Source organism: Microtus pennsylvanicus, chromosome 4 (genome assembly GCF_037038515.1).
Source record: "Microtus pennsylvanicus isolate mMicPen1 chromosome 4, mMicPen1.hap1, whole genome shotgun sequence".
NCBI lineage: Eukaryota > Metazoa > Chordata > Mammalia > Rodentia > Cricetidae > Microtus > Microtus pennsylvanicus.
In genome coordinates, this window is record NC_134582.1 from 108,250,698 (window position 1) to 108,278,055 (window position 27,358).

A 27,358-nucleotide genomic window follows, 5' to 3' on the forward strand; every position below is an offset into this window, starting at 1 on the left:
ACTGCCTAGGCTCCCACAAAGCCAGTGCGTGCAGTAGGATCAGAAACCCATTGCCATTGTTCTTGAGTTCTCATTAGTCCTCATTGTCCGCTATGTTCAGAGAATCCGGTTTTATCCCAGGCTTTTCCAGACCCAGGCCAGCTGGTCTTGGTGAGTTCCCAGTAGAACATCCCCATTGTCTCAGTGTGTGGGTGCACCCCTTGCGGTCCTGAGTTCCTTGCTCGTGCTCTCTCTCTCCTTCTGCTCCTGATTTGGACCTTGAGATTTCAGTCCTGTGCTCCAATGTGGGTCTCTGTCTCTGTCTCTGTCTCTGTCTCCTTTCATCGCTTGCTGAAGGTTAATATTCAAGAGGATGCCTATATGTTTTTCTTTGGGTTCTCCTTATTAAGCTTCTCTAGGATCACTAATTATGGGCTCAATGTCCTTGGTTTATGGCTAGAAACCAAATATGAGTGAGTACATCCCATGTTCCTCTTTTTGGGTCTGGCTTACCTCACTCAGGATAGTGTTTTCTATTTCCATCCATTTGCATGCAAAATTCAAGAAGTCCTTGTTTTTATTGTTGAGTAGTACTCTAATATGTATATATTCCATACTTTCTTCATCCATTCTTCCATTGAAGGGCATCTAGGTTGTTTCCAGGTTCTGGCTATCACAAACAATGCTGCTATGAACATCGTAGAGCATATACTTTTGTTGTATGATAAGGCCTCTCTTGGATATATTCCCAAGAGTGGTATTGCTGGGTCCAGGGGTAAGTTGATCCCGAATTTCCTGAGAAACCGCCACACTGCTTTCCAAAGTGGTTGCACAAGTTTGCATTCCCACCAGCAATGGATGAGTGTACCCCTTTCTCCACAACCTCTCCAACAAAGGCTATCATTGGTGTTTTCTATTTTAGCCATTCTGACAGGTGTAAGATGGTATCTTAAAGTTGTCTTGATTTGCATTTCCCTGATCGCTAAGGAAGTTGAGCATGACCTTAAGTGTCTTTTGGCCATTTGAAGTTCTTCTGTTGAGAATTCTCTGTTCAGCTCAATGCCCCATTTTATAATTGGGTTGATTAGCCTTTTACAGTCTAGTTTCTTGAGATCTTTATATATTTTGGAGATCAGACCTTTGTCAGTTGCGGGGTTGGTGAAGATTCCAGGCACATTTCTGAGAACTTGTCCTGCTTTCGCCTTCTTCTGCTCCCTTCTATGACACAAACATTTACAAAACAGCACATCTTATGGGGTCATTACTATTATCACAACCTCTTTCTCTTTCCGAGTTGTACCTACCACCTTCGTTATGGGGTGTAAGTCCCAGAGGCCTGCAAATTAAGTCTCCACATCTCTAGTTTTATTTAAACAAAATTCAAATTTTCACTCAAATTTTACTCGTGTGTCTCTTCTAACATCTTACATGGATTTTTAGTGATCACTGCTATCTATGAAGTATATAAATTCCTAAGTTTGACATGCAAGGCCTTCCACGGTCTGCTGCCAAGAAAGCCTTCTCTGTACTAATGACCTATGCTTCTAAATACTGTGGATGATTAAAATAAATATGCTAGATTCACATTTTCACTGTCATGTGTTCTGTTGAAAATGCCCCCTTTCTCTTTTAACAACTGAGCTCTTACAAATTATTTATCATCCACATCAAAGCCACCTTCTCCAAGTACATATCCCTGATTTTGCCAGAAAGACGTAATTATTCTCTCTTTTTACCTGGAACAAAAATGACTCACTCCTGAGCACTTTGCATATTGTCTTTTCTTCTTGTCCCCTGAAAACGGGGCATCTTAGTTCATCTGTGACTTCTTCCATTCTCTACCCTCAGGATAAGTATCACAGTATGTAGGTGCCAGGACAGAGACTCAACGGTTAGGTTAACTGGAAATCCATAAATTAACTGGTCTTAAAAACCAACATGTTCATAGAGCATTTGCCTGCTTAAACTGAATCCTGGGTTCATGTCTAAAACCACTAGTCAAATAATCAAGATAAAAGAATATATAAGTAAGAAACAAACTATTTTAAAGGAGAGACGGGGATAATGGACAGGTTTTCCACTTCTCACAACATTCTCCACTACTGGGTGGCTCTTAGCAGCTGTTGGCCGTAAGCTCCCAGATACACAGAAGCTATGGCTACTCAGCACAAATCCGGTCTCGGGGGAAATGCAGTGCATGGCCTGGAGCCAGACAGCTGATGAGGAGAACTCTGCGGATGATAAACGAGATGCAGACCACAGGCCAGCACCATCAGTGTGCAGTACCCAAAAGACAAGACAAGCTCCGCTCAAGTCAGACTAAGATACCAAACCGGAAAGTCCAGGGCTGGCATCATAGTTTTCTCACTTCCTGTATAAATCTTTGACTTAGGCATCAGTTGGCTCACTGGCCCATGAGTTCTACGCCGATCACCATTTTTGTCAATGGTCTAGCTAGGTAACACTTGTTTAAGATGTCTTACGAGTTGTCACTGTCTACAAGATTGGGAGAAGAGCGACCTGAGCAACACATTCGGCCATAGCTTTCTAAGATTTGCTGAAAACTTCTCCTTTCACTCGGCGTCCTAGTTCCTTCCTGCTGCTCAGATAAAACACTACGACCAAATTCAGCTCGAGGAGGAACAGCTTTCAGCTCACACTTCCAGCTCTTAGTCCATCGCGGAAGGAAGTCAGAACAGGAACTCAAGAAAGGAACCTGGAGGCAGGAACCGTGAAGGAATGCTGCTTGCTGGCTTGTTCGCATACCCATGAACTTGATTTCTTATAAGGAATGCTGCTTGCTAGCTTGTTCAAATGCCCATGAACTTGATTTCTTAGGAAGTTCAGGGCCACCTGGCTAGGAATGGTGCCAACAAGACGTGCTCTCCCGCCTCAAGTAAAAATCAAAACCAACACGCCCACAGGTCAATCTGACCCAAGCAAATGCTCACTTGAGGCTTTCCTCTCAGGTGACTATAGCCTATGCTGAGTTTACAACTAAAGCTAACTAGAAAAGTCATTGAAAGAAAAAGCAAAAAACATTAGGTACTATGGAACAATCTTTGTACACCGTAAATATGTGTTGCTCTCATTGTTAATAAGAAGCTGATTGGCTGATGGCTAGGCAGGATTTGGGGGGCAGAGAGAATGCAGGAAATCGGAAGGGCAGAGTCGGAGGAGCTGCAGGACAGACTCAGAGAAAACAGGACATGTAGAAAACGAGGTAACAAGTCATGAGCCATGTGGCAGAACTTAGATAAGAAATATGGGTTAATTTAAATTATAAGAGCTAGCTAAAAATAAGTCTAAGCAATTGGCTGAGCATTTATAACTAATATTAAGTCTCCATATGCTTGTTGGAGAGCCAGCTGGCAGGACAGGGCTGAATGTCGGGACACAGAGAAAGTCTGCCTACAATTAGGTCTAAAATATATGCCAACACCCCTCCCCAAGAACTAAAAATCAGTTTTCGACTCTACTGGAAATCATTTGGATTCAAATGTTGGAAGTAAATTATTTCAACTGCTTAAGTATGGATATATATATATTCACACTCATGAAGCTAAATTACTGAAGCTTTTTGTTTGAAAGTTAAAAGTACCTTTCCCAACTACACAGTACATTATTAAGGCGAGAAAGGCAGCCCTGCATTTCAGAACCTGGAGCACCAGACCATGGCCACGTTTGTGCATGCAAGAGGCCGCGAGCCTCAATCTTTTCTCCTTTTCTTTCAGTCAAAGCGAGCTGACCCTTTAAATACTGTAACACATACTCTTCTGTTAAACGAACTCTGTGTTTCCCTAGAAACCTGATTGGCAGGACATCATGTGCATATATACTTAATGACTGAGCTTCTTATTCTCGGGAACTTATTTATCGTCTTCCTGTGTGTGTCTGGACTTGTGCCTTGGACAGTGCACATGCTGGACAAGTGCTCTGCCACTGAGTTATGCCACCGGGAAAAGGGAGCCTTCCTTTAATGGACTTATTCTTCTCATTTTATCTTTTACTCTCCAAGAGAGCTCTTCGGTTTCATTTAATTGATCCAAACCTGCAAGTCCAGAGAGTATATTTTTCTTTAAAAAGATTTCTAGCCACTTTTCTTAAAATTAGCTAAGATCCCTGAAATGTCTCTTGTTCTGGCAGTTCATGTCTAGCCTGCCTCTCTGGTGTGGCTCTCAATACCTGTGTGCTGATTCTCGCTCTCCTTAACCTCTTCACCTCCTTTGCTGCCTTAGAAAATTGCAGTAGCCCCCATTTAAGAATCCTCATCTCCCTTCTAATGCTTCTTCTGAAGTCTGAGCAGAGCCGCTGCACAGATCAGCGGCAGCTCTACGGAGCTATCCTGCCACCCCTTAAAAGGAAACCTTTCCCCTTAAAAAACGAGCTTTCTCTTTCTGCCTGACTCTTCTCTTTCTGCCTGACTCTTCTCTAAAACAAAACAAAAACAAACAAAAAAGCCCACTCTGTCAACTCAGGGCATACATTCCCTTAAGGCATGAGAGACCTGCTGAGGGCTGTTTATTTAGGAGGAAGCCACACCAGCCCACCAGGAGGCTCTTTCCCAGGAGATTCCTCAGCTGTTATCCTCCATCAGCATTCCCAGGGTCAGCATGAGCAATTCTTTCCACTTCCGACTACTCAACCACCTGTTACTGACTGCTGGCCAAAGCTCCTGGCCTGAGGATTTTACACATTCCCTTGTTCATCTTCGAGCTCTCCAATCTGCTGCTGTCCATGTGTCTGCCTTGCCACCTGCCTGCTGCAGCCGGGGAGCAGCCCAGCTGATATACAGACACCTGTCAGTAACAAGGCATTGTGGGCTGCAGTTCTCCGCTCTGACAGTCGCACTTCAGGCTCAAGGGTATCTTTTAGAAACAACACTCAACTCCATCAATATATCCACTCGGAATATTTTTAGGACACAGAAAAACACCATCAAGGGATGAAAATCACTTGGGATGATGATCCCTGCCTAGTTCTCCCAACCTTCTCTTGACTAGAAGCACTTCAGAGAAAGACGTAGGGGCTGCACCCCAATGTTTGCAGTTCCTGGTTTGGTAAAGTTAGATTCATTACTGCAAACAGTATTATATTAATTACAACACTGTTTGGCCAATGGTTCAGGCATATTCCTAGATAGCTCTTACATCTTAAATTAACCATTTCTATTCATCTTGGTGTCGCCATGGGGCTGTGGCTTACTGGTAAGGTTCTGGCGTCTCTCCTTCAGCAGCTACATGGCATCTCTCTAACTCCACCTACTCTCTCTCTCTCTCTCTCTCTCTATATATATATATATATATATATATATATATATATATATATATATATATATGTTCAGATTTCCTGGTGGTTTTAGTTGCGCTGCCATAGGCCAAAATAGCTTCTTTATTAACCAATGGTAATAAAACATATTCACAGCATACAGAGGGGAATCCCAGATTATATTACAATTCTTTAAAAAAACAGAGCAAAAGCTATCTCTTGCACATGGTAGCCTCATGAAAATTGAGACAATGTTGCCAGATCCTTGGCACAGCATATGGAGCATAGTAAGACGTAAATGTCACCTACAAATAGGTCCATTCAATGTAATCTCCCTGCTTAGACATTCATAGGTACTTTTTAAAGAAATTCAATAAATTCCTGAATATCCAATCCTTCTTCATGCTCCAAAGCGACTCTAGCCTGTGACGATGCAGCTTTTGCATCATAAACTGATACAAAATTGATATGCAATTTATGAACCCTGAGGAGTCTTAACTTCTCTTTGCAGTCTCTGACTATTCCTGGAGCTAAGATAAGTAGCTAAGGAGGACACAGCCAGTGAACAAAGCAGCCTCTAGCCCCCATCAGTCACTGACCTTCCCATACCATCATTAACTCACAGACCTTTAATTGGAAAACTATTTTCCACAAAGACCTCAAGTTGTTGGTCCTATATTCTTAATCCTTTCTGCAGTGCTTTAAAAGAATCTGGCAGCGCTTTTTTTTTTTTCTGACACTTTGAAGAGTTACTGCACAGCACTGGGGATTTTCCTTTGCTTTATGATGGCAAAACATTGAACAGATTCTGCACAGCGGCTCTGTGTAATGTTGGCCCAGAAAGAAAAGAAACCCAGCTTCCAAATGTCAGGGTACCACAGAGAAAGCATTCGCATGTTGACTGCAACTTACACAATACGACTGGGAGAAACTTTCATGTACAATGACCCATCTAGTTCCTTGACACTGGGTCAAATGACAACAGTTGCTCTGTTAGCTTTATTGTCCTCCAAAGATCACGTGACTGTTCCGCACTTCAGAGCTGTAGTGTAAGTGTGGCGAAAAGTGATGTGTTCTGAGAGCGGTGTGTACATTCCCTGTCTTCATAACAATATCTGAACTAATCTGAAAGATAGTAACAAAAATCACACTTCCAAGAGGCAAATTTGGCCGCTTCTTCCAAAATGAGTATTTTGACAACAGTTGCAATGCGAATCACTGAACTAAAAGTCCAATAATTATAAAAAATGACAGAGGGTCTCACAGCAGCCTCCCAAGATTAATATGAGGACCTGAAAGATGACAAATAGGCCTCCTATTTATTGACAAATAATTCACTCCAAAAATCGTTTACTAAAAAGGACTTGTTTCAAGTTTCATAAACTAATCAAATATTTTTTACCAACATAAAGTACAATATTCATGCCAAAGACACAAATAGTTAGCACTCCAATGCATTAGTGGGCTAGCAATAAACAGTTATCTCTTTTAGAGGGCCTTGCACATTCTGTAGAAACAGTTTCTCCCCTTCAAATAAAAAAAGAAGCTCCAAAAGAAAACTGAATCAAAACACTAAAATTCTTGTGTCATCTATGATCCCCTGAGTCTCCTTCTAACTGCTCACTATTTTATTTTGCTAATTACCAATATTTCCTAAATTTCATTGTCTCTGACAACAAGAACCAATTTCCTACTTCCCTGTCTCTCAACTTTCCTCACTATCAAGCCTTCCAAGAAGTGCTTCAAGACGACACCAACCTGGGTTCTTCCCCACCCTTAACCATCAATGTCTCTTCCAGTACAGAAATGAATGGTTACACTGTGAATTATGTCAAGTGTTGTGATCTGCTTACCTGCCTCTATGTCAAATAATATACTTACACTTGTGTCAAACTCAAATGCAGAAGGTTAACCATATTCATGTGTAGTTTGAAAATAAGGCGTCAGAATGACAAAGTGTGACTGTACACCCTGACAGATGAGAAGTGATTGGACTAGGTGACTTCCTATGAATAAGCCTCAACGCACAGTAGGATCCAGGTTCAGTTTAAACATGGGATTAGCGAAGCTGTGTCAACTGCAAAGAAGATGGAAGTAAGATGCCACTCTTCTCAGTTAGGGTTTCTATTGCTGTGACGAACGAAACAACACGACCAAAGCAAGCTGGGAAGAAAAAGGTTTGTTAGGCTTACACTTCCTAATCACAACTCTTCATCAAAGGAAGGAACTCAAGCAAAGCAGATTCCTGGAGATGGGAGCTGATGCAGAAGTTACAGAGGAGTGTTGCTTACTGGCTTGCTCTCCCTGGCTTGCTCAGACTGTTTTCGTATAGAACCCAGGATCCCCAGGCCAAGGGTAGCACTATGTACAATGTGCTGAGCCCTCCCACATCAATCACTAATGAAGAAAATACCATACAGCCTTACTTACAGCCCCATCTTATGGAGGCGTTTTCTTGAGATTTCCTCCACTCAGATGATTTTAGCTTAGGTCACCTAGCACAATGTCAGTCAAAAGAACACAGGAGTGAAGTGATTGATGGCAAAGGCAATCTGAAGAGGGTAGTTCAAATTCCTCAATTTCTGCCCTGTGACTCATCTCTCTTTCACTGCACAACTAGCCCACATGCTTGCGAGTGGACACACTATGCCAACTTACCGTCCCTTAACTCTAATGGGTTTGTTGAGCTATCTGCCAGCAGGCACTGGAGAGACTTTGGGCTTCTTAACCTGAAACGAATGTTCCATTAATGGGAGGGTGACAACCTGAGGCAGAAATGCAGGCTTGAAGAATATTAAAACCGCCTTTGCAGGGAACACCCAACACGTGCAAGCAGTGGCCACAATGTCTCCGTATGTCTGTATCGTCAACAAAGCGCTAACGCAAACTTTTACTATCTGTCCTCACTTGACCAGTCTTGTGATATAGGGCAGCAGTGGCTGCTTGCTCATCACATACTCACACACGAGGGTGTCACCAAGCCTGCTGCACTATGGAGAAAACTATGAGGCCGCGTAGTAAAACGCAGCACAGGTGACACCATCGAATGGAAGGACACTGTGACTCTGGGTACCTCGGTGCTAATTCTCTGTGACTAATGTCACTTAGTTTATAATCCTTTAGTGTGTCCACGGGACTAGCGGATGATCCTTCCTCACACATTAGCCACAGCAGTCTTGATAAAACGTGATGTTAACTCTGGAACATTTAACATTAGCTTCTCCGTTCCAGCTCTTTTCTTGTTTTTAATACCCAAATCACCACTTTCAAGCCAGCTGTTCCCTGAGGTCCTTCCTTGTCTCGGGCTGCTTCTAAGGTGTGTATATTCACCCACAAGCTCAAAGTCAACTATTACCTCCAAACTCTCAATTTTCAATGTGCATTTGTCTACTTTGGACGCTTACCAAAATTATAGACCCGCAATAAATGTTACATCTTCCCTATCCTTCACACTGTAGTGTCGGGTCCCAATTCTGTCAGTTTACTCAAACTTTCCTCTTTATTCTGCCTATAGACAGAAAGAAGCAATAAACAGCGAGCACCATGTGAAGATCCTCAGGCATTTCTGCCTGGAGATACAATAAATGGGAAGGAGTAGTTAAAGGAACTCCTATGATGAATGGGAAGAGTTGGCACCATCACAAGACTACAGGAGGCTAAAAAGGCCAGCTGGAAGGAGAAACCATCTAGGTCATATACAGATACTCTTGAAATCTTGTTCCATCACAGGTTTTTAGATGGAAAAGTGGCATAACTGAGTATGTATTCTCAAACCACAGCAGACTGTGCTGGTGGCCAAGAGGCCATGAAAACCCAAGAGAATCCTGAAAAAGGCAGACACGGAACAAAGTCCAACCTGAGGCAGAGATTGCAGAGGGAAAAACAGGCCATGGGAGGCACAGTAATGATACTGTCCTCTCTCTGGGAGACCCAGCTCTCAATTCTACCTCCACTGTTATCAGGCCATGACACAATTATCTCTTCACTGGGCCATGACAGGAGGAGGCTATTTCCATTCCATTTTGCAATTCACCAAATAATTCTCAACTTGGGACTATCTGAAAGGATAAAGCACCATGTCATTCCCCTGCTTATGTCTTTTGATCTACCATCTCCTGGACAGAGAACTATATCCCCAGAGTTCCACATGAGAAAGCCTTGATGCATCCAGTCATTCAAAACCCGTTCTTCCTCATGGTCAAATTTCCTTCCAACTCCAAAGAGATAAAATATGAGGTAGAGTTTCTTTAAACACTGCCTCTCTTCCATGCATTCCTTCTCTCTGGATTGGTAGAACTGGCTACTGACCCTAACTTGGCACTTTGCAGGTGGAGCCTGACATTCATAATTTTCATTCCTTCCTTTTTAGGCTATCTTTTGGATGAATCCCTACTTTTATCTTCTTTCACTAATTCTCTCTTTAGTTAAACCAACTTTGTGTGTTTAATTCTTTTGAATAGTTAGTATACTGTACTTGATATTTCATTTGCTATCCATACTGTTTCATTTCTATGGTTTCTAGTTTGTTTTTCCCCATGCTCACTGGTTCTAGGTTCGTCACCACCTACTCTGTGCCCACTGTCTTTGTTTGTGTAGTTCTTAGCATCTCTCATCGTTCTGCCCCTGATGATACCTGACATGCTATTATACAGTTTTCCTGGGCTGCACTCCTCAATGCTGACAAGCACGGGCAACAGGTGTGATAACGGGAGATGAAGATGGAGGGGAAGCTTCCTACAATGGCTGTGGGGGAGAGGAATCCAGGAAGACACACAGTTTCAGCTTAAGCAGAAAGAGTAAGGTGACCCCTTATCAAGGAAAGAGGAAGAGAAGAAAAGTGCACAGGGGCAGCGGGAACCATGGAGTGGAGAACATTTATCCTCACAAGGCCTTCACAGATACATTTAGAAACCTTAATGAGGACAAGGAAAATGATGCCCTCTCTAAAGCCGTTCCTTCTCACAGCTGTACTACATTGTGAATAAACATAGAGAATGCTAGCATCAGCTCATCTCTCTCCTCTACTCAACTAATACAGCTTAGAGTTTGCAGCTATGGCATACACTAGATACTGAGAAGGCACAAAGCACATCCTGCAGCAATGTAGAACATCATACAATGGGCTTCAAGGCCTTTTTCTCCCCCAAAGTGATGGACAAACCTCATCTTAGTCACATGCTCCCCAGGATAAAGTACATGCTGCCTTTTGTAGAACAATTAATAAAAACCCACAGATGGATATTGGGGTTCAACCTGAAAACCAGAAAAGCAAAATAGCCAACCACTGGCTCTTACCTCAATCTCAGACCAAAATGGAGATCCTGCCTCCATGAATTCTCAGAATGAGACTGAGCCTGAAACCTGACTCCTCCAATTTTATATTCTTCTATAGTGCTGGCATTAAAGGCATGCACCACTACCACCCAATTTCTATGACAAACTAATGTGGCTACTGGAATTATAGGTGTGTGTCACAACTGTCTGGTCTATATAGCTGATCAGTGCAACTGTTTTACTCTCTGATGTTCAGGAAAGCTTAATATTGAAATGCAAATGAAATATCACTTCATTTCCCCTTTTGTCTAAAATAAAAATGTCTATAGCTAAAATAAGAAAAATTAAAAATAATAAGCGAAATGGCTACATAAAATATATACAGTCAATAAATACATCAACAATGTCTAGTCCATTTGCATTTGACAAATTCAGAGAAAATACTCCAATCTAGCCTACTAGGTATCAAAGTCTTGTACCTAATTTACTTTCCATCAAAACTTGCTTTCTGTGTCAGGTAAGCAAGAAAACTATAACTATCTAATATTCAACTCCCTCAGAGGCCCAAGAAAGAAATAATATTAACTGAATAAGCAGGAAGTGCAAGCAAGAGACTGCTAAGAAATGTGAGAAATGACAGAAACAGCTGGCTGCCTAGACAGTCACCAACATTCCTCTGCAACAATGGAGCATCTATCTTCAGCCTACTGGCCTAGCATACTCAACTGACTATTCTGTAAAGCAGAATACTCTGAAGGGCTGTCCTTCCATGCCTTGACAATGTTTGACAGTCACTTTCTTTTATGTCCTGCTTGTCCAATTAAGACAGCATACTGCCAGCAGTTGAGGCGACTGTATTTTCTTGCTCAGTGGTTTACTTTTGCTACAAATAAAGTAACCTCCATGTGGATTCGATGCCCATTATTGTTTCTGAACATATCCTGGTGCTGCCAAGAGCAGCCATGTCTCATTGTCATTAAAAAACAAAGAGCCGGGCTGGAGAGTTGGTTCAGCAGTTAAGATTACTTGCTATACTTCCAGAGGTCCCGAGTTCAATTCCCAGCAACCATATGGTGGCTCACAGCCATCTGCAATGAGATCTGGTGCCCCCTTCTGGCCTTCCTGTCTACGTGCAGGCAGAATACTGTATACATAATAAATAATAAAAAAAAACAAGGAGCCTATGTTATTAAAACATCTTAAATGCCATATTCTGTAGATCTCTGAAGTGTTTGAAGATGACCTGTCTATCTAAAATATATCTTTGTTTGACCTTGAAAGCATACTTAATGTGACTACAAGTTCAATTATATTAGGTGACTAATTACTAATTTGTGTTTCCTTATTATCCTAGACAGTTGGTAATAACTTTCTAAGACTAGAAATTTGCATTACAAATTGTTAAATGAGCTGTATGATGGCAATACCTTGAACAAGATTAGAAACATATGTACAGTATGTTTTAACAAAATCTCAATTTTGTATCAAAATACAAAATTTGTATACAATATACAAAAGTCCAATCCAATATAAAAATTTAAAACTAGTAGTTATTTTTTAAAAGTAGATTCAATAATCTACCTTTTTATCTTATGATATCTATATCCTCCCTTTTATGTTCTTAGAGTACATTCAGTAACCTACCCTTTTATCCTATCATATCTCTAGTTAGTAGAGCATAAGACTTTTAATCTCAGGGTCATGGGTTTGAGACTTAGGTTGAGCACTGTTTGTAGACAGAAGCTTCTGTCCTGCCTGGTCCCATAGCCATTCAGTCACAAAGAAACACACAGAGGCTTATGTTAATTATAAACTGTTTGGTCTATTACTCATGCTTATTATTAACTAGCTCTTACAACTTAAATTAACCCACAGTCTAGTCAATGTTTAGCCATATGGCTTGGTAGCCTTCTCATCTTGTTTCCTCTGCATTTGGCTAGTGACTGTGTCTCTGTCTTTTATCTTCCCAGAATTCTCCTAGTCTGGATGCCCCACCTATACTTACTGCCTGGCTACTGGCCAATCAGTATTTTATTAAACATATACAACTGACAAATCTTTACAGTAAACAAGAGCATTATCCTACAGTAGCCTTTATTTACAAAGTAATAACTTCATCATTCTGTAGAATTCTTCACACTGACGTGTGTGTGTGTGTGTGAGTCCCTGTCTGTGTATGTCTGTGTGCATCCCACCATACACTAATCTCTAGATAATCTATTTTTTAATAGTAAGCATGAGGCATGACATATACAAAACATTACAGAAATTAAGAAGGTTTTCATCACAAAGTTTCAGTTAAATACTGTTGATCCAAAACTCTGCCCTCAGTTGCCAAAACCTTACTATGCAACAATCCTATGGGAGAAGGAAGTTGGCAGACTACCTCTCTACCTACACAGAAAGCATACTCAATATAAGCTATTCTATTCTTCAAAAAGAAGAGCACAATGAATGTTGGGGTTCACTCTTGCTCAATTAAACTGTGTTTTCAGAGGTAAGAAATAAATTGGATTTCTTTTCCCATACATGTAATATTCAAAGCTCATACGAGGTTCTATAGAATATCCTATGAGAGAAAGAGAAAGGGAGGGGGAGAGAGGGAGAGAAAGAGAGACAAGAGAGAGAAAGAGAAGAAGAGAGAAAAAACAGAAAAGGAAGTTCCCCGGGCACTTTAGTTTAGAGGAAGTTTAAGAAATAGATGCTAAGTTACCAAAGTCAAGCATTGCAACAATCAGATGAGGGATAACTTCCTCCACTAATAGCATTCTAAGTCACCACAAATGCCTAATGTAATATCATAGGATTATCATATATTCCTCAAGTGAGTTCTTAAAGGTGTTATGTGTGTACTCTATAAAGTAAGCATAGGCTCAAAATTATTAGGATACTGTTATTAATGGAGAAATGGAAGCACTGGCTTTAAGGGAGACACTGAAATTTACTGTGGGAGCCAGAGACATTGCCAGAAGATTCAGTAAATGTCCAGGACCTCACAACAGTATTTTCCAAATGCGACAATAATCATGAGATCATCCCCCAAGAGAATTTGATAAAAACAGTAATCCGTGGACCTTGAACCACTCATCCATCTTTCCATGTTTTCAATGGCTCCTGGGCAATCTTGATGTAAAGCCAAGCTAGGGATTTTACTCTGGTTCATTTTCAAAAAAGAGGAAATTCTATCTACTGCCCAAGGGATATTTGGCAGTGTCTAGACACTTTTGCTAATCACACTGCAGGAGAGGTACCACTGGCATCTACTGAATAAAACCAGGATGTCCTTAAAATGCTAGCAGTCACAAGACAGGCTCAGCACCAGAGCTGAGCATCTAACCCAGGCACTGCAAGGAAATCCCATTGCTTCTAGTGTTTGCAGCACAGGTTAAAAAGCAATTCTCTCAAATTTCTGCCTGATGATCTTCATTCTTTGTTATCAAGATCCTCATCTGAATTCAGGTGTTTTTATTTGGAGCTCAGTATCTGTCAGTTGCCTCTGACCACGCAGTTAATGTTTAAACACTTTGGAATTTGTGGACTTCCAAGTTGAAGAATTGGTTTAATGTACTCAAGGAGAAGTTTTTATTACTGGCTCCAAATTTGCCTAAAACATGAGATGCTTATTCTACTCTGTGTAACAGGAGAACGAGAACTGGCTGCTTCTGGCTGCATTATTAAGCAGAGAGCCGAATGCTTATCTCACAGCAAGCAAGGAAGGACTTAAGAATGCTGCCAATTCTTCCTTACAAAATTGGAAATTGCTCCTGGTCACACCCAGGGGAAGTGTAAAGCCTGACTTTGAGTCCAATTGGTACCCACCAAGTCCACATTCTTAAATACCTTGCTAATTTGCCTGCTGAGGAGCCCAGCTCCTGCATGCTAGCCTGTTAGGCCATATATGGCTTTGCATGGTCTCTACTGTAATAATCCAGTCCAATGGGCAGGTGCCTTTGGATTTTAAGAAAACGCAGCCTTTGCTTTCTTAACCCAACAAGTCCCTGAAAATGTCAGTGGTAGCAGTGGAGCAGGCACACCAGGGATGGTGTTCACTTCTGATCAAACCTGACTGCTGTTACTGGGACATAATAGATGGAGAGGCTAAAGCAGAACCAACCAGCAGAGAGACCTAGATTTATTAATGTCTGCCTGCACAGCGGTGTCAAACAGTGCTGGATTCAAGGCAGCACCTTCCTAGCAGAATGCTCGTGGCCAAATTAATGAGGCTGTGAATAATTATGAAACAGGAAAGCCACACAGAACTTTTAGAGCTATAGCAACATGACAAAACACTGCGTGCAGTGCACTTACACCGCCTGGCACAGTGCATGCCGACTAGATGGCAGCCATTGTTTTAATTTTTTTTCTTTTTTTTTTTTTTTTTTTTTTTTTGCTGCTCTTATGGGAAGGATCCGCAAAACCCTGAAATGTCAAGTACAAAATGTGAATGCACTTTATTTAACTAATGAGCTTTCTGAACTGTCTGGTCTAACTCAGATTTGCACCTACTGGATTGTACCTTAAATATGGTATAAAAACACAACAGCTGAGGCAAAGACACAAACAGTTTATACTTGGTTACCGAAAAACGTATGTGTTTCTTTTGTGGAAACAAACTTCCCATCAACATATGGAAAGGAACCCTTTTAAAGTGTGGCAAATAAAGAATAGCAACATGTTACTTTCAACTTAGCTGTTCAAAATTCAAGTCCATGGTAGACATACAAACAAAAGAGAGTCGTATGATAGACCCCAGGCCACAAACATCCTAAACCACATGCTGACCACTGGGAGCTCCTAATCAACTTCAAGAGATGTGTATACACAGGAGAAATGCAAATTACAACTGCAAATAAAAGCAACAGGCAATGAAAATGGCTCCAGAAAATAGAAGGCTGGCAAAAGGGCTGTATTATAATGTGTTCAGAAAAGGGCTGGGTAAGGAGACGGATCTGTGCAGGAGCTCAGATTCGCAGCATGGGCAAGCCAGGGACAGCCGCGGGAGAGAAACTGGGAGAGAAGAGAAATCTATGAACACACTGTGACGCAAGTCAGAAGAACCAGCATTTACTAAACTGGAGGGGACTTCAAGACTGCAGCTCTTTTGGATACGGATTGCTGGGGGGGGGGGGGGGGGATTACAGGAGACTAAGACACTTTGTTTAGGATTTTGATCGGAGACTCAGGATCACTGGAAAATCCCATAATCATCTATAATCTTTTTTTTTCCTTTAGCATTTTGCGCTTTTCTCAAACAAAATCCAAATCATCCAAACAGGAAAATGGAGCAATAAAGATTCATTCTGGCAGCAATGAGCGAGGAGACCCTGAAAATCCAGAAACCAATTAAGAAGTACCAGTCAAGTTAAGACTGGAAGCCAGACCATCTATCTCATCTGATGTGCAGCAGGTTTCCGTGAGGTTGAAAGTCCATCCTGCAGAGAAGCTCCTTAAGACAGGAAGTAATAACTCAAAATGGTGTCAAGAAGTCCCTGAAACTAAGCAGATTCACTAGGCCCCTCCCTCCTCTAAAGTAAACAGTAAAGACTGCTTGAGAGTTCTCTCAGAAGAACCAAGCTGCAAAGAAAACTCTGAATCAAACCCAGGAACCTGGAAAAAGCAAGGACCAACCAATTGCCTAGAAGAAAACAAGGACAAGCTGAGTTGCCTGAAAGAGGCTCAGATAACCAGTCACCAGGAGAGGACACTCTCCAAACTGCTGAACTGCCTTCATGCTGTGAAGTGAGGTCCAGGTCTCTAGCCTTTACAAGCTGTCACTCAGGATGCCATCAACTTTAGTGAGGCATCTCTGCTTCTGTAAGTAACACCCAGTAAAACCCACTGTTCCGCCAAGATGGACTTTGGCTCTATCTCTACTTGCATTTGTTGTGGGCTGCCTGTCTGGAATGAGTAGATGCATGTGCCGTGTTTCCCCAGGAATAGCCTGTCACACATCATCAGCACCCTCTGGGTTTCGGTCAGCAGGACAGCAGCCTCTCTGAGTATTTGTCTAGCACACAGTTAGTGAAGATGACTGGCCCCTCACCTGACCTGCACACTCTCCTTGTACAAAGTCCATAATTTGTACTCAGACGCTCGTCCATAAATGATCCCCTAAGACCCTTTATTTCACAATTAGAGAATTCCATCAACCATCTGTATGTTTTCTAAAGATAAGTGATGGTTTGTACGTTTGTATCATGCTTCATCAAGTAGAGATTTGGTGCCAGATAATGGCCCACACTGGTGATAGACGCAGGTATCACTTAGACGGGTATGAAGTTTAACGTCTGAAAGATTGTAGGCCTATTATTTCTATTTGGTGTGGCAGCCAGGCTCTAAAGCCATAGTCAGTATCTTAGGATGGTCAAGTAGCCTACCAGACAGGCTTTCTTAACCTAACAAAAGGTCAGGATGCTGTTGCTCCTTTCTTTGTAATTTGATAGAGATGCTAATTCAAGCCTAGCAGACACAGCAGGCAGGTAGTTGTGGACTTGACTGAAAGCCCTTCACCTGGTTACCTAGAAAACACAACGCTAATGTATTTCCCCTAAGTTAAGTTTTGGTATAAAGGCTGTTTGAAGAATAAAAGGAGGAATTCTTCAGGATGTGAACTCAGGACTTCATGAGAGACCACTGAGAATCTCCTTCCCGATAAAGCCATGTGAGCTGTGTCTTTATTCCCGTGCCTCCATGCTGGTCCAGAGAGAGACAGTTTATGTTGGGGTCTGGTTCAGAGAAATAATTTATGGTCCAGGCTTGCCACCAGACCGCGATAAAAGGAGATGCAGTTAAGACCAAACCTGTCAATCCATGGTGAGCACACAGACTAGAGGGCTGACGGTAGAAAATATCTGGCAGAGTAGACTAGGATCAAGGAGGAAACTCAATACAGTAGAAAACAGCAATGAAGTCCCTCAGGAATGGTATCTGAGGGGACGAGTTCAGGAGGATTCCGCATAAAATTAGCAAGAGGGAGGAAACTGAGGCTGAGGAAAAAAAACAACTTGGTTGAAACTAGTAGATACTACATCCATAAAGCCAGCTTCAAAGGAAAGAAGGGTGCTGTCCATCCACAGACGGTACCATGACATTACCAATACAAACATCAAAGTAAGCATGGTAATGGAGAAACAGTAGTTAACAGGAAGAGACTGCAGGTGATGTGACAATTTCCCACGGTAGGAATCAAAGGGCTTGCTGTGGGAAGAGAGAAAGGAGCTTGTGAAGAGGTGAAGCACTGGGCAGGACAGGCTAAAAAAGAAAAGGCTGCTAACACTACAGAGACAGGGCTGGCGTAGTCAAGTGAGAGACACAGTCCACTCTTCTGTCTCTCCTGGAGAAGGAAGGCCAGCTGGCACAGGGCAGGTGCCAAGAGTCGGCGTTATCACGTAGGACTCAAGGCCACAGCATTCTCGGGCACAGCAATGATGCTTTGCTGGCTCAGGGTCTGGTAAAGACGGAGTGAGTGGGGCCCAGGCAAGAGATGCTGGAGCTCGAAGAGTGTGCTAGAAGCAGAAGGACGGCTGTCTGGAAGTGGTGGTCTGGGTGCAGATGTTCCCTCAGACACAACAGAAGCAGAAGGACGGCTGTCTGGAAGTGGTGGTCTGGGTGCAGATGTTCCCTCAGACACAACAGAAGCAGAAGGACGGCTGTCTGGAAGTGGTGGTCTGGGTGCAGATGTTCCCTCAGACACAACAGGTGTCAGTGGAGGAAGTTGCTCCTCCTCCGGTTCATTAATAAAATGCCCACGCATCAAGTAAGAATTGGTCACTAGGCACTCCAGCAGCATTTGAGGCAAGGCCACAGTGCCATAGCTGTTTCTCAAACTGTAGAGTTGCCCAGGAATGTGGGTGGGCGGAGCAGTAGGGAGCCAGGAACTATTCCACAACACTAACTGCCTGCACATATAGCTAGGAGTTTCCTGTTGCCAGGTGATGTCTCCCACTTGCCCTCCAGTTTTTCCCTCCTTCCTAAATGACTGGGAAATTAGATGGGACGGAAACAAGGTGGCTTTCTGGTGCTGTTCTGGAAGGACATGCAGGTAAAAAGGAACTAGACTGCATAACAGACACTTGCTTAGACTAAGAGCGATAATGGCTACCTTGGCAATTAAGACTCTGAGCCAGGCAATAAACTACATGCTTTTCATAGATTTTCTTTAATCTTTGCAATAACAAATTATTATAACCTTCCCCTTTTTGAAGCAAGGAAAAGAAGGCTCCACGAGGCAAACAAGCTAGTTCAGAAATCAGGGCCCTGAAACTGCTTATCTTGGAATGTATATATTCTCAATCCAGGCTGAAACTGAGCCTGCCGTGGAGGCACATGGCAGTGGAGCCTTGAATGGCTGACTAGATAAGGAAGGCAGGGGAGGCTGGAAAGTGGCCCAGAGAGTCAGTCAGTACCATGGCCTATGGGAGGAGTCATCGAAGAAACCTGTGATAAACCAGGATCCTACCAGATCCTTAACCACTGCTGCTTTGGATTCCCAGCCTCCAAAACCAGGAGCAAGAAATTTCTGTTTATTACTCCATCTAAAATACTATTTTACCGCAGCCGAAACAGCAAGCAGAGACCATTGCAGGGTCTCAGTACTCCTGTTCTGCCCCGATATACACGTACGCTGTCCATATACACGTACGCTATACACAGCCACCACCCTGCGCACCACACTGCCATGCAGGAAGCGCCTCCAGCCTGAAGCTCAGACTCCACAGACACGCGGTATTTATTAGGTGAAAGGTAACTAAAACGGAAAATGTGGGGTGACTGTAGCGTCTGCGTATTGCAACCACCACCCTCCTCAGCCTCGCATCTGCTGGCTGGAACAGAGTCAGGCACCAAGAGAGTGGCTAACTTTGGAATGTGCCATGTGGCCCGGCAAAGTCCATTCACAAAAAGATCCTAACGACTCTTCCTGGCGAGTGGAAACACGGAAGAATCTGCTCAAGGCTGACAAAGAATGTAAACAAGGCCACTGTGAGCAGATGTCCTCATTCAGCAGGTGTCATGAGAGGACAGCCGGGCCCTGGATAACTACCGCGGTGGAAGCTCCTCCCCAGGATGCATTGGTGAAACGCCCATCATCAAGTAAAGACAGATCACAGGATCCTGGGAAAGCAACATTTAAAGACAAGCTCACCCTATCCAGTAGGTACTTTTCAAACTGTAGGAAGTCTGGTTTAGATTCGCTGGTGCTTATTATATTAGTACACGTGTGTGCACACACACACACACACACCACCACCCTTGTCAACAGAATAAAAACCTCTGCAGCTAGACACTGCATATTTTATATGAACTTCCTGGATGATTCTAGCACAAGGTTCCAAGGCCTCTGCTCACAGTAGAGACAATGACAGCACAATGTGACAGCAGAAAGCCCACAATGCCTAACCCGACCTCTGAAAAGCTGTTAGTGAAATCGTGATTATCCAAGCTTAAAGGAAGCAATGAGCTTCCCAGCACTTCCGCTAGCATTCAGTGGGCAAGAGGCAGACAATACGACCCGGAGCAAAGGATGCAGAAACGCAGGAGAAACTCCAGGCAATCATCCTTTCGACTACTCAGTGCATGTGGAGATGTGGTCCCAAGTCTCAGGGCAAGTTCTCATTGGATCAGGAAACAGTGGCTGACAGCCGCGGCTCTGCCGTGGCTCGGCTGTGATACAGCCAGGCAGGAAGAGCCTGGGTTCCTCATTCTTAGTCTGCCTCAATCTGGAAATGCCAGGAGGACCATAACGTAGATGGCCATTTAAAAGTTAAGTCTTAGGAGGAAAGGAAGCCTGCAGTCATGTCCTGGTCCATCACGGACTGACAAGCCAGGCGGCTTCTCTGAGCTCCCATGTTCTCGTCCATAGCACTGGGATAGTGAACAAGGCTGAAACAAAGTCATCTGAGAGCTCCCTGGCATGTCACCCTGAAAAGCACACAAGACCATTTCTCTGGCACTTTAGCCCAAAATGCAAAACTCAAATCTAATAGATAAGAGGCACCAGGGAACCCCAAACTGAAGTGCTTTCCATAAAACAGCTGTCAGAAATGATGAGAGACATGTCAGACAATGGAGATCAAAGAGGTACAATGATAAATATAATACGTGATCTTGGGTGGGCATTAAACAGTGTAAAAATGGTTATAAATGACCCTGCTGGGACAACTGATGAAATATGAACATGGACTATACACTGTATATTATGTGATTATGGACCAAGTGCCTGAAATTATGTGACAATGTTAATGTTACAGAATACTAAATACAAGGGAAAAAATGTAAAAGCATAGAATCTTTGCGATTTTTTATAAATCTAAAATTGTTTAAAAGTACAGAGATTATTTTCTTTTAAAATTGTTGAAACTCATACACACAGCAAAGGCTCCCCGGGCAGCAGGAATGTGCATCAAAGTCTGTCTTAACACAGAGGACCACAAATTCCACCAACCATGGTTAAATCAATACTAAATAGCTCATTAGAACCACTAAATGAGACTCACTTAGAATAAACCAGTGGCTTTAGTGATTCCAATGTGCACCCTGGCTTGGGTACCACTTGCCACTCAGCTATGCACAGGGATACCCTGGGAATCTTATTACCATGCATATCTGGGTCAGTGGTCTAGGTAGGGCCTGAGAACCTGCATTTTTAAGGTCCAAGCTGCTGTTCCTGAGTCCCACATGCTGATAAAGCAAAACAACCTGGTAGAACACACTTAAACCCATGCCTCAGCAGAGCCCAGAACTGTGAGTGACAAACCAGCATTTGCTTTGGTTGTCATTCTTTTGGACTGGCCATACCTAGTCCCAACCACATTTGGTCTATGTCAGATATCACCAGGCAATCTCTCTTAAAGGCAAAACTCGACTAGCCCTTTGCAAACCTCATGTAAAGAAGGCTGAGTGTTGGCTTCCTGATCCCTACACAAAGCTACTGGGCATGTATACTTCATTTGTAAGAGTCTCCAGTGACCTCAGAGGACAGTGAAGATGACAGTGAGGTGCTGGTTTGATGGGCGGGTTTTAACAATCTGCACAATGTGACATTTCTTGCACGCAAATTTAAGTCTACTTATTCTGGTTTGACCCGTGGCGTCTGTTTTGATTACTTCTTGGAACCCACACATTGCCAAGTAACTCTTGCAGTGATCTTCAACCTGATAATAAAATTAAAATCTGACCAGAAAAAGAACTGTGAGGATAATGATAAAGTAGTATCAAGAATATAATGGTTAGTGTTGCCCTGGTTTTCTAATTGAAAATATAGACCACCACTATGCTTCCTGAACTCCGTAAGTATAAATTAAGTCTCATCTGTCTTCCCTCCCATTACTTGTTCCAGAATGACTTCGGGGAATGAGAACCGACCAACTTCCCTGGACAATCTCTAATCAAAGAGTGAAAGCCAGATCACATGACTTGTCAATCATCCAGGCTCACAAGCGAAATGATTCTTATAAACCCCCTTGATATATTTTTCATTCAGTACATATTTCCTGATTCTATCTTATATTTCAGAAAATCTGCTAGACATTCAGTGATTTTTATGCAGTAAATAAAACTATAAAGCTATGATGGGCTGGGCTCCAAGATGAAGCCCCTCTGTATTAATTTTATTATAAACCTGTTAATACAACGAAACACTTGCTGGTTCTTCTGGAAATAAGTTTTTTTAAAGTTAAGTTTTACATTGCCCATAGTAGAGCGACCTGCTCACCCATGAGTCCCTGCAAGTATGCTGGGACAGCCCATCTGTCCTACTGAGCAGCGCCCAATCATCCTGTCCCTCTAGATGGTAGTGCGACTACTACGGACAGGAACCCAGTATTGACACAGTCCAGCAGATGGGGCAAGACTGTAAGTGTACAGACTGCACTGTGGCAAAGACTGCCCAGATTTTACAGTCCCTTAGAGAACGATGGAGAGGTATCCAAAGTCTCCAACCACTCAGCGTGGGGAGAAACACCGTTGTGAGCTCTGCACTCTGGCCCGCCTTACTCACCTGGTCAATCTCCATGAATTTAGGGTAGGCGCCGGGCCATTTTATGGCCACCTTCACGATATCCGCAGGCGGCGGCATTGTGTGACAGAGGAAGTCCGGAGCCGGTGGAAAAGGGGATCCTACTGCGTAGATCGTCACACGTGGCTATATCTAATGAGGAATGACAAAAAGAAAGAAGTAGCTCAGCGCAGATGCAAGGCGAACTTGCTTCATCACTTCCTGTTTTCACTGGTCTGAGAAAAGCTCCCCTTGGTGCCTGGGGACTGAAGCCACAGGGGCACAGCCAAAGCACCACATGTCCCCAAAGAAAGATGGAGGCTGTAAAAGCAGGGGAGGCAAAACCTCCAGCAGCCACTGCCCTGGTGGTTAGCTTGCCACGTTTTCAGGAACAAAGCAGCAGCCCCTTACCACATAAGATGGAACCCTGCTCTCATTGGCGCCCAGGCCTGAATGAGCAGGGATCTCGCCCAGACTGCATGTAAACCTTGGCGCTCAACAGTCTCCGGAAGAACACATTGCCCAGGAAGTCATGGTCAGGAAGCAGCTTTTATTTAAAGCATTTTCTATGTGTCACAAATAGATCTGTGCTATAGCAACCAGGATGTCATGAGGAAGGAGAAATTCCCCAGGAGTTCACACATGCTCACACTCCTTCCCCAAGGCCAGTCTTCCAGAGGGAGAATACACACGTGGCCTGGGAGCGTTCAGAAGAACCTTGAATTCTGTCACAAAAAGAGTAACATTTTTCTCTCCTGTGTCTCCATTTCTTTATCTCACTGATTATTCAGCTAGATGAAGCAGTGTCGTGGGTATGAATACACAGTATGGAGGCTCCCCAGATGTCACCCCACCCATCAGCACCTTCTCCTTAACCTCAACAGTTTTTCATTGGCTCTTGGTGCTCTCCTTCAGAATGTCCTCATGAATGGAACACAAACACAGAACTATTTTCTGCCGTTTTCCCATTTCTTTCTACAAAAGCAACATCCTGTACTATTTTTTACTTTAGTGCTTTTCCAGGTCTCTCTATGTGTCCACAGAGAGGTAATACAATACTGAGGCAGACTCATTCTTTTCACAGCTGGTCATCAGGGTGTGTCCTCCCTGACGAGCCCGACCCCTGCAGTGGGTTGATCCTGTGCTTTCTCTCCTACCTCTGGTGTTACAAACAAGCCTACAAGGCATAAAGTCATGCAAATATAACTTCAGACATGTAAAAATTTATCCTTAATAGATTCACAGAAGTCAAACTGCTGGGGCAAGAGAGTATACTGTCTAAATTTTAATTGGTATCTCCAGAGCCCCTCTGTAAGGTTCTACCAACTTGCCCTCCCTCCAGCAATGCCCGAGGCTGCCTGCTTGCTCACAGCCTCACCAACAGATGGAGTGTGTGCCAGTGTGGAAACTGACAGCCTGGAAAAACCCACACCTCAACGTACTTTTTAGCTTGTATTTTTCTCATTGCCAAGTATAATGATGGAAAGTCTCGTGTTCTTTTCCTATCCACTGTCCAAACTCTGCCCTTTTCTATGGGTCTTGGCCTTTTTTTTTTTCAGAAATACAAGCCCATATGAAGACTTTAATCAAACATGTCTTTGATCTTTATCAGACCAACAAAGTCTTGTCCATTTTTCTACCCTGATTTCCATGAACAGCGCATCACTGTGATGACAGGGATGGCAGAGTTAATGATGATACCTCAGTGATACCCGCAGTTGTTTGCATAATTAACTTTGGTGGAGCCGACCAGCAAATGAGGTAAACCCCAGCAAAGCTATTGCTCCTCCTCGGCTAAGAAGAACTGGAAAGCTTGCTGTGCGGTGCTCATCAGCGGAGCCCAGCAAGGACAAACCCACAAAGCCCTGGTTTAATCTTGCATCCATAGATTGCCCCTGCCCCTCCACGAGGTGCAACACTTGCTTTCTGTGTTGAGGACACAGGTGCAGAGTCAATGAGAGACACAAGAATGGGTAGGGACTCATCAGCACATGCTGGCATCGGTGACTTGGAGGTGGCAGGGGAGTTGGGGCAGATAAAGGGATGACAATTGCAAACATGAAGGCAGGGGAAGGCTGACTGGGGCTACAGCGTTGGAGTAAAGACCCGGAGAAAGGTGAAAGCAGGCCCTGTGGACAGCTGAGAAATCACTCCCTGGACCAGGAAAAGGTCAGTGCAAGAGCCCCGAGGCAGAAACATTCCTGAAAGATCCCTAAAAGAGGCAAGCCCAAGAAACCAACTAAGACCAGGCAAAAGAAGAAAAAGAAAGCTTCAGGGAGCAGCTGGTTCATAACTTGGGAGGTTGCTCCCCAGATTCCTGACCCTGCACACACTCTTTCACCATTGTTTCATGACTTCTAGGCAAGAAGTACCTGTTCCTATACAGCTATTTATCCAGTCAGCTACATTGAAAAACCCTCATGGTTTGCATTATGTTTGAGTAACTTAAATTTTCTAGGGTGGTATCTTGAAAAAAAAAATAATTGTCAGAACAATACCAAATCTTGTTTTGTTTAAAACTGCTCAAAGTTGAAAACAATAGGGGCTTACTAAATAATTACAGTGTCTCACTCTACACAACCTAAGCTAAGGATGGGACGGCTCTGCATTGCTTCTGCCTTGCTTGAATACTTGAGAACATGAGGGACACAAACCCCATAAGTACCAAACTACTTTACTGGGGATCCACATCCAAACGCAAGCCCTAGAACCAAAAGTAAGAAAAAGACTCTCGCCAGGCAGTTGTGGCATGCACCTTTAGCTCAGCACTTGGGAGGCAGAGGCAGGTAGATCTCTGTGTGTTCAAGGCCAGCATGGTCTAGAAAGAGAGTTCTAAAACAGACAAGGCTACACTGAGAAGCTATACTTGAAAAAAAACAAAAAGAGAGGGGGGAGGAAAAAGAAAGGGAGGGAGGGAGGGACGGAGGGAGGGAGGGAGGGAGGGAGGGAGAGAGGGAGGGAGGGAAGTAGGGAGGGAGGAAGGAAGGAAGGGAGGGAGGGAGGGAGGGAGGGAGGAAGGAAGGAAGGAAGGAAGGAAGGAAGGAAGGAAGGAAGGAAGGAAGGAAGGAGTAAAGAAAAAGAAAAAGGCTCTGATGAGAACAAAGGTTGTGTGCATATTGGGTAACTCATTCAAAGCAAAGAACACCCAATCCTGGGGGTCCAGAGAATGGACTGCAGAAATAAAAGTGCCCTGAGCACTCCTCCACCTCTCCACAAAACAGTCTAAAATTACACAGAAAGAAGTGACTTGGCCTAGGAATCAAAGGCCGGTCTTGTTTTCTTCCCCTTTAACTGGTCTTTATTTCTGGGACGAAAACCTGCTGAGCAGGTGAGAACACAAAAGCAGGGCTCCCCAGAGTCTCCCTAGAGAGCAGAAGGACAGCACACACAACACAGCCATTGAAAGGAAGAAGTTAGGGACTTCCCTGGCTTGCTTCCCAGGCCAGCTAGTCTTCAAGGGCTCTCCCTGTAGAGACAACAGCAGGAGAAGGCAGGAAACACCACAGCTCCCAGGGAGCGGAGCTGCGGCCACAACTGCAGGGTGAGCAACCCATCCCACATGCCCCACATAGGAATTCCTCCTGGCCTATCTACGCACAGTCTCTACTGCTCCAAAGCAGTATCTCAGTGGCTTTGACTTCTTACCACTTGACAAAGGTGAGACCTCTACCAGAACTCTGTCCTATGCACTGCAGCGTGGTGGGCAGCATCTCGGACGGCTCCTCACTACTAAAAGGAAGCAGCTCCCCTTAGTCATGAGAGGTTCTGCGGCAGCAAACCCTCTGGGAGGGTCCCTAGTGGTCAGGACAGTACTGCTAGAACTACACAGAACAATCTGATTGGCTCTGCAGCAAGTGTTAACACATACGTTAACTGCCCCAGTTCCAATTTCCAGATGGAAACACACTTTGAAGTCTCCATCCAACAAGTCTGGTCTCCAGGGACCCTTTGCTCCCTCTAGCAGAGCATCTGTAACACTTGACCCTTGCCAGTTTCTTCGAACATGCTGGGACCCTCCAACAGGAGAGCCACATCATGTGCAGTTACACCCCCAGGGCAAGGTCACAATTTCATAGATGGCTGCCAGCTGACCACATTGGCTTCACGACTGACCTTTCATGAGATCTACCAACACAGGAAAAACTAAGTTTATAACACTCTACATCTCCCAAGTAATGTGCAGGTTTCCTGACATCACCCGATTACTGCAATCGTTGCGGAGAGTCTGGTATAATAATTCTTCCTCGGATTGAAATCTGAGGATCACTGAGGGCAGAAACAATAGAGGAAACAGTCTTATGCAGCTGGCGAGACAGCCTACCGGCTGCTTTCTAAGCTAACTCCAAATCTCTGGAGTTAGCCAGGAGTGGGTGGAGAATTTGAAAATGCCCCTGCTTGCCTGCTAGATTCACTTTATTCCATATGTAAAACTGAGAGTCTGTAAACCTCATGCACACATTCAAAAGCTTGTGTACACTTGAGTATACGCTATAGAGGAGATTCTTCAGAAAGGCATTGGTTACTAAAGGCTACGTCTTAGTTACACGCGGGTCTATAACCATGGGTAGGTTTACTCTATCCCTGAAAGTCTCCTTGAGTCATGTTTCCAAGATAAGGGCAGAAATCACTCCGTCCCTAACTAGGTATCTGTCTTGCTTTCCAATCATCACAGTGAAAGAACCAGACAGAGGAGGCTGGGTCAGAACAATGGGACAAAAAAATGAGAAGCAACATAGGGAAGGACCCACCTCAACCCTTCTCTCCTCTCCTCTGACCTACTCAACAGACATTATTTCTGGTGACAGAAAACGGCTTTCAAATAGTGCCTATGGAGATAGCCTTGCT

General features: G+C 43.6%; 1 protein-coding gene across 8 annotated transcripts in view; it reads right to left on the bottom strand.

Moving 5' to 3' along the window:
- The window catches only part of Elmo1 (engulfment and cell motility 1), a 532,076-nt gene that overhangs the window by 416,112 nt on the left and 88,606 nt on the right, over nucleotides 1-27,358 (bottom strand). For 7 of the 8 annotated variants that reach the window (XM_075970127.1, XM_075970130.1, XM_075970129.1 and 4 more), the window contains one exon: nucleotides 22,517-22,666. In XM_075970127.1, the coding sequence (XP_075826242.1) occupies nucleotides 22,517-22,594 (78 nt within the window). In that variant the 5' untranslated portion in view covers nucleotides 22,595-22,666. Of the gene's footprint in view, nucleotides 1-22,516; nucleotides 22,667-22,924; nucleotides 22,964-27,358 lie in introns of those variants that run through there. The other variant, XM_075970133.1, reaches the window with a different exon arrangement.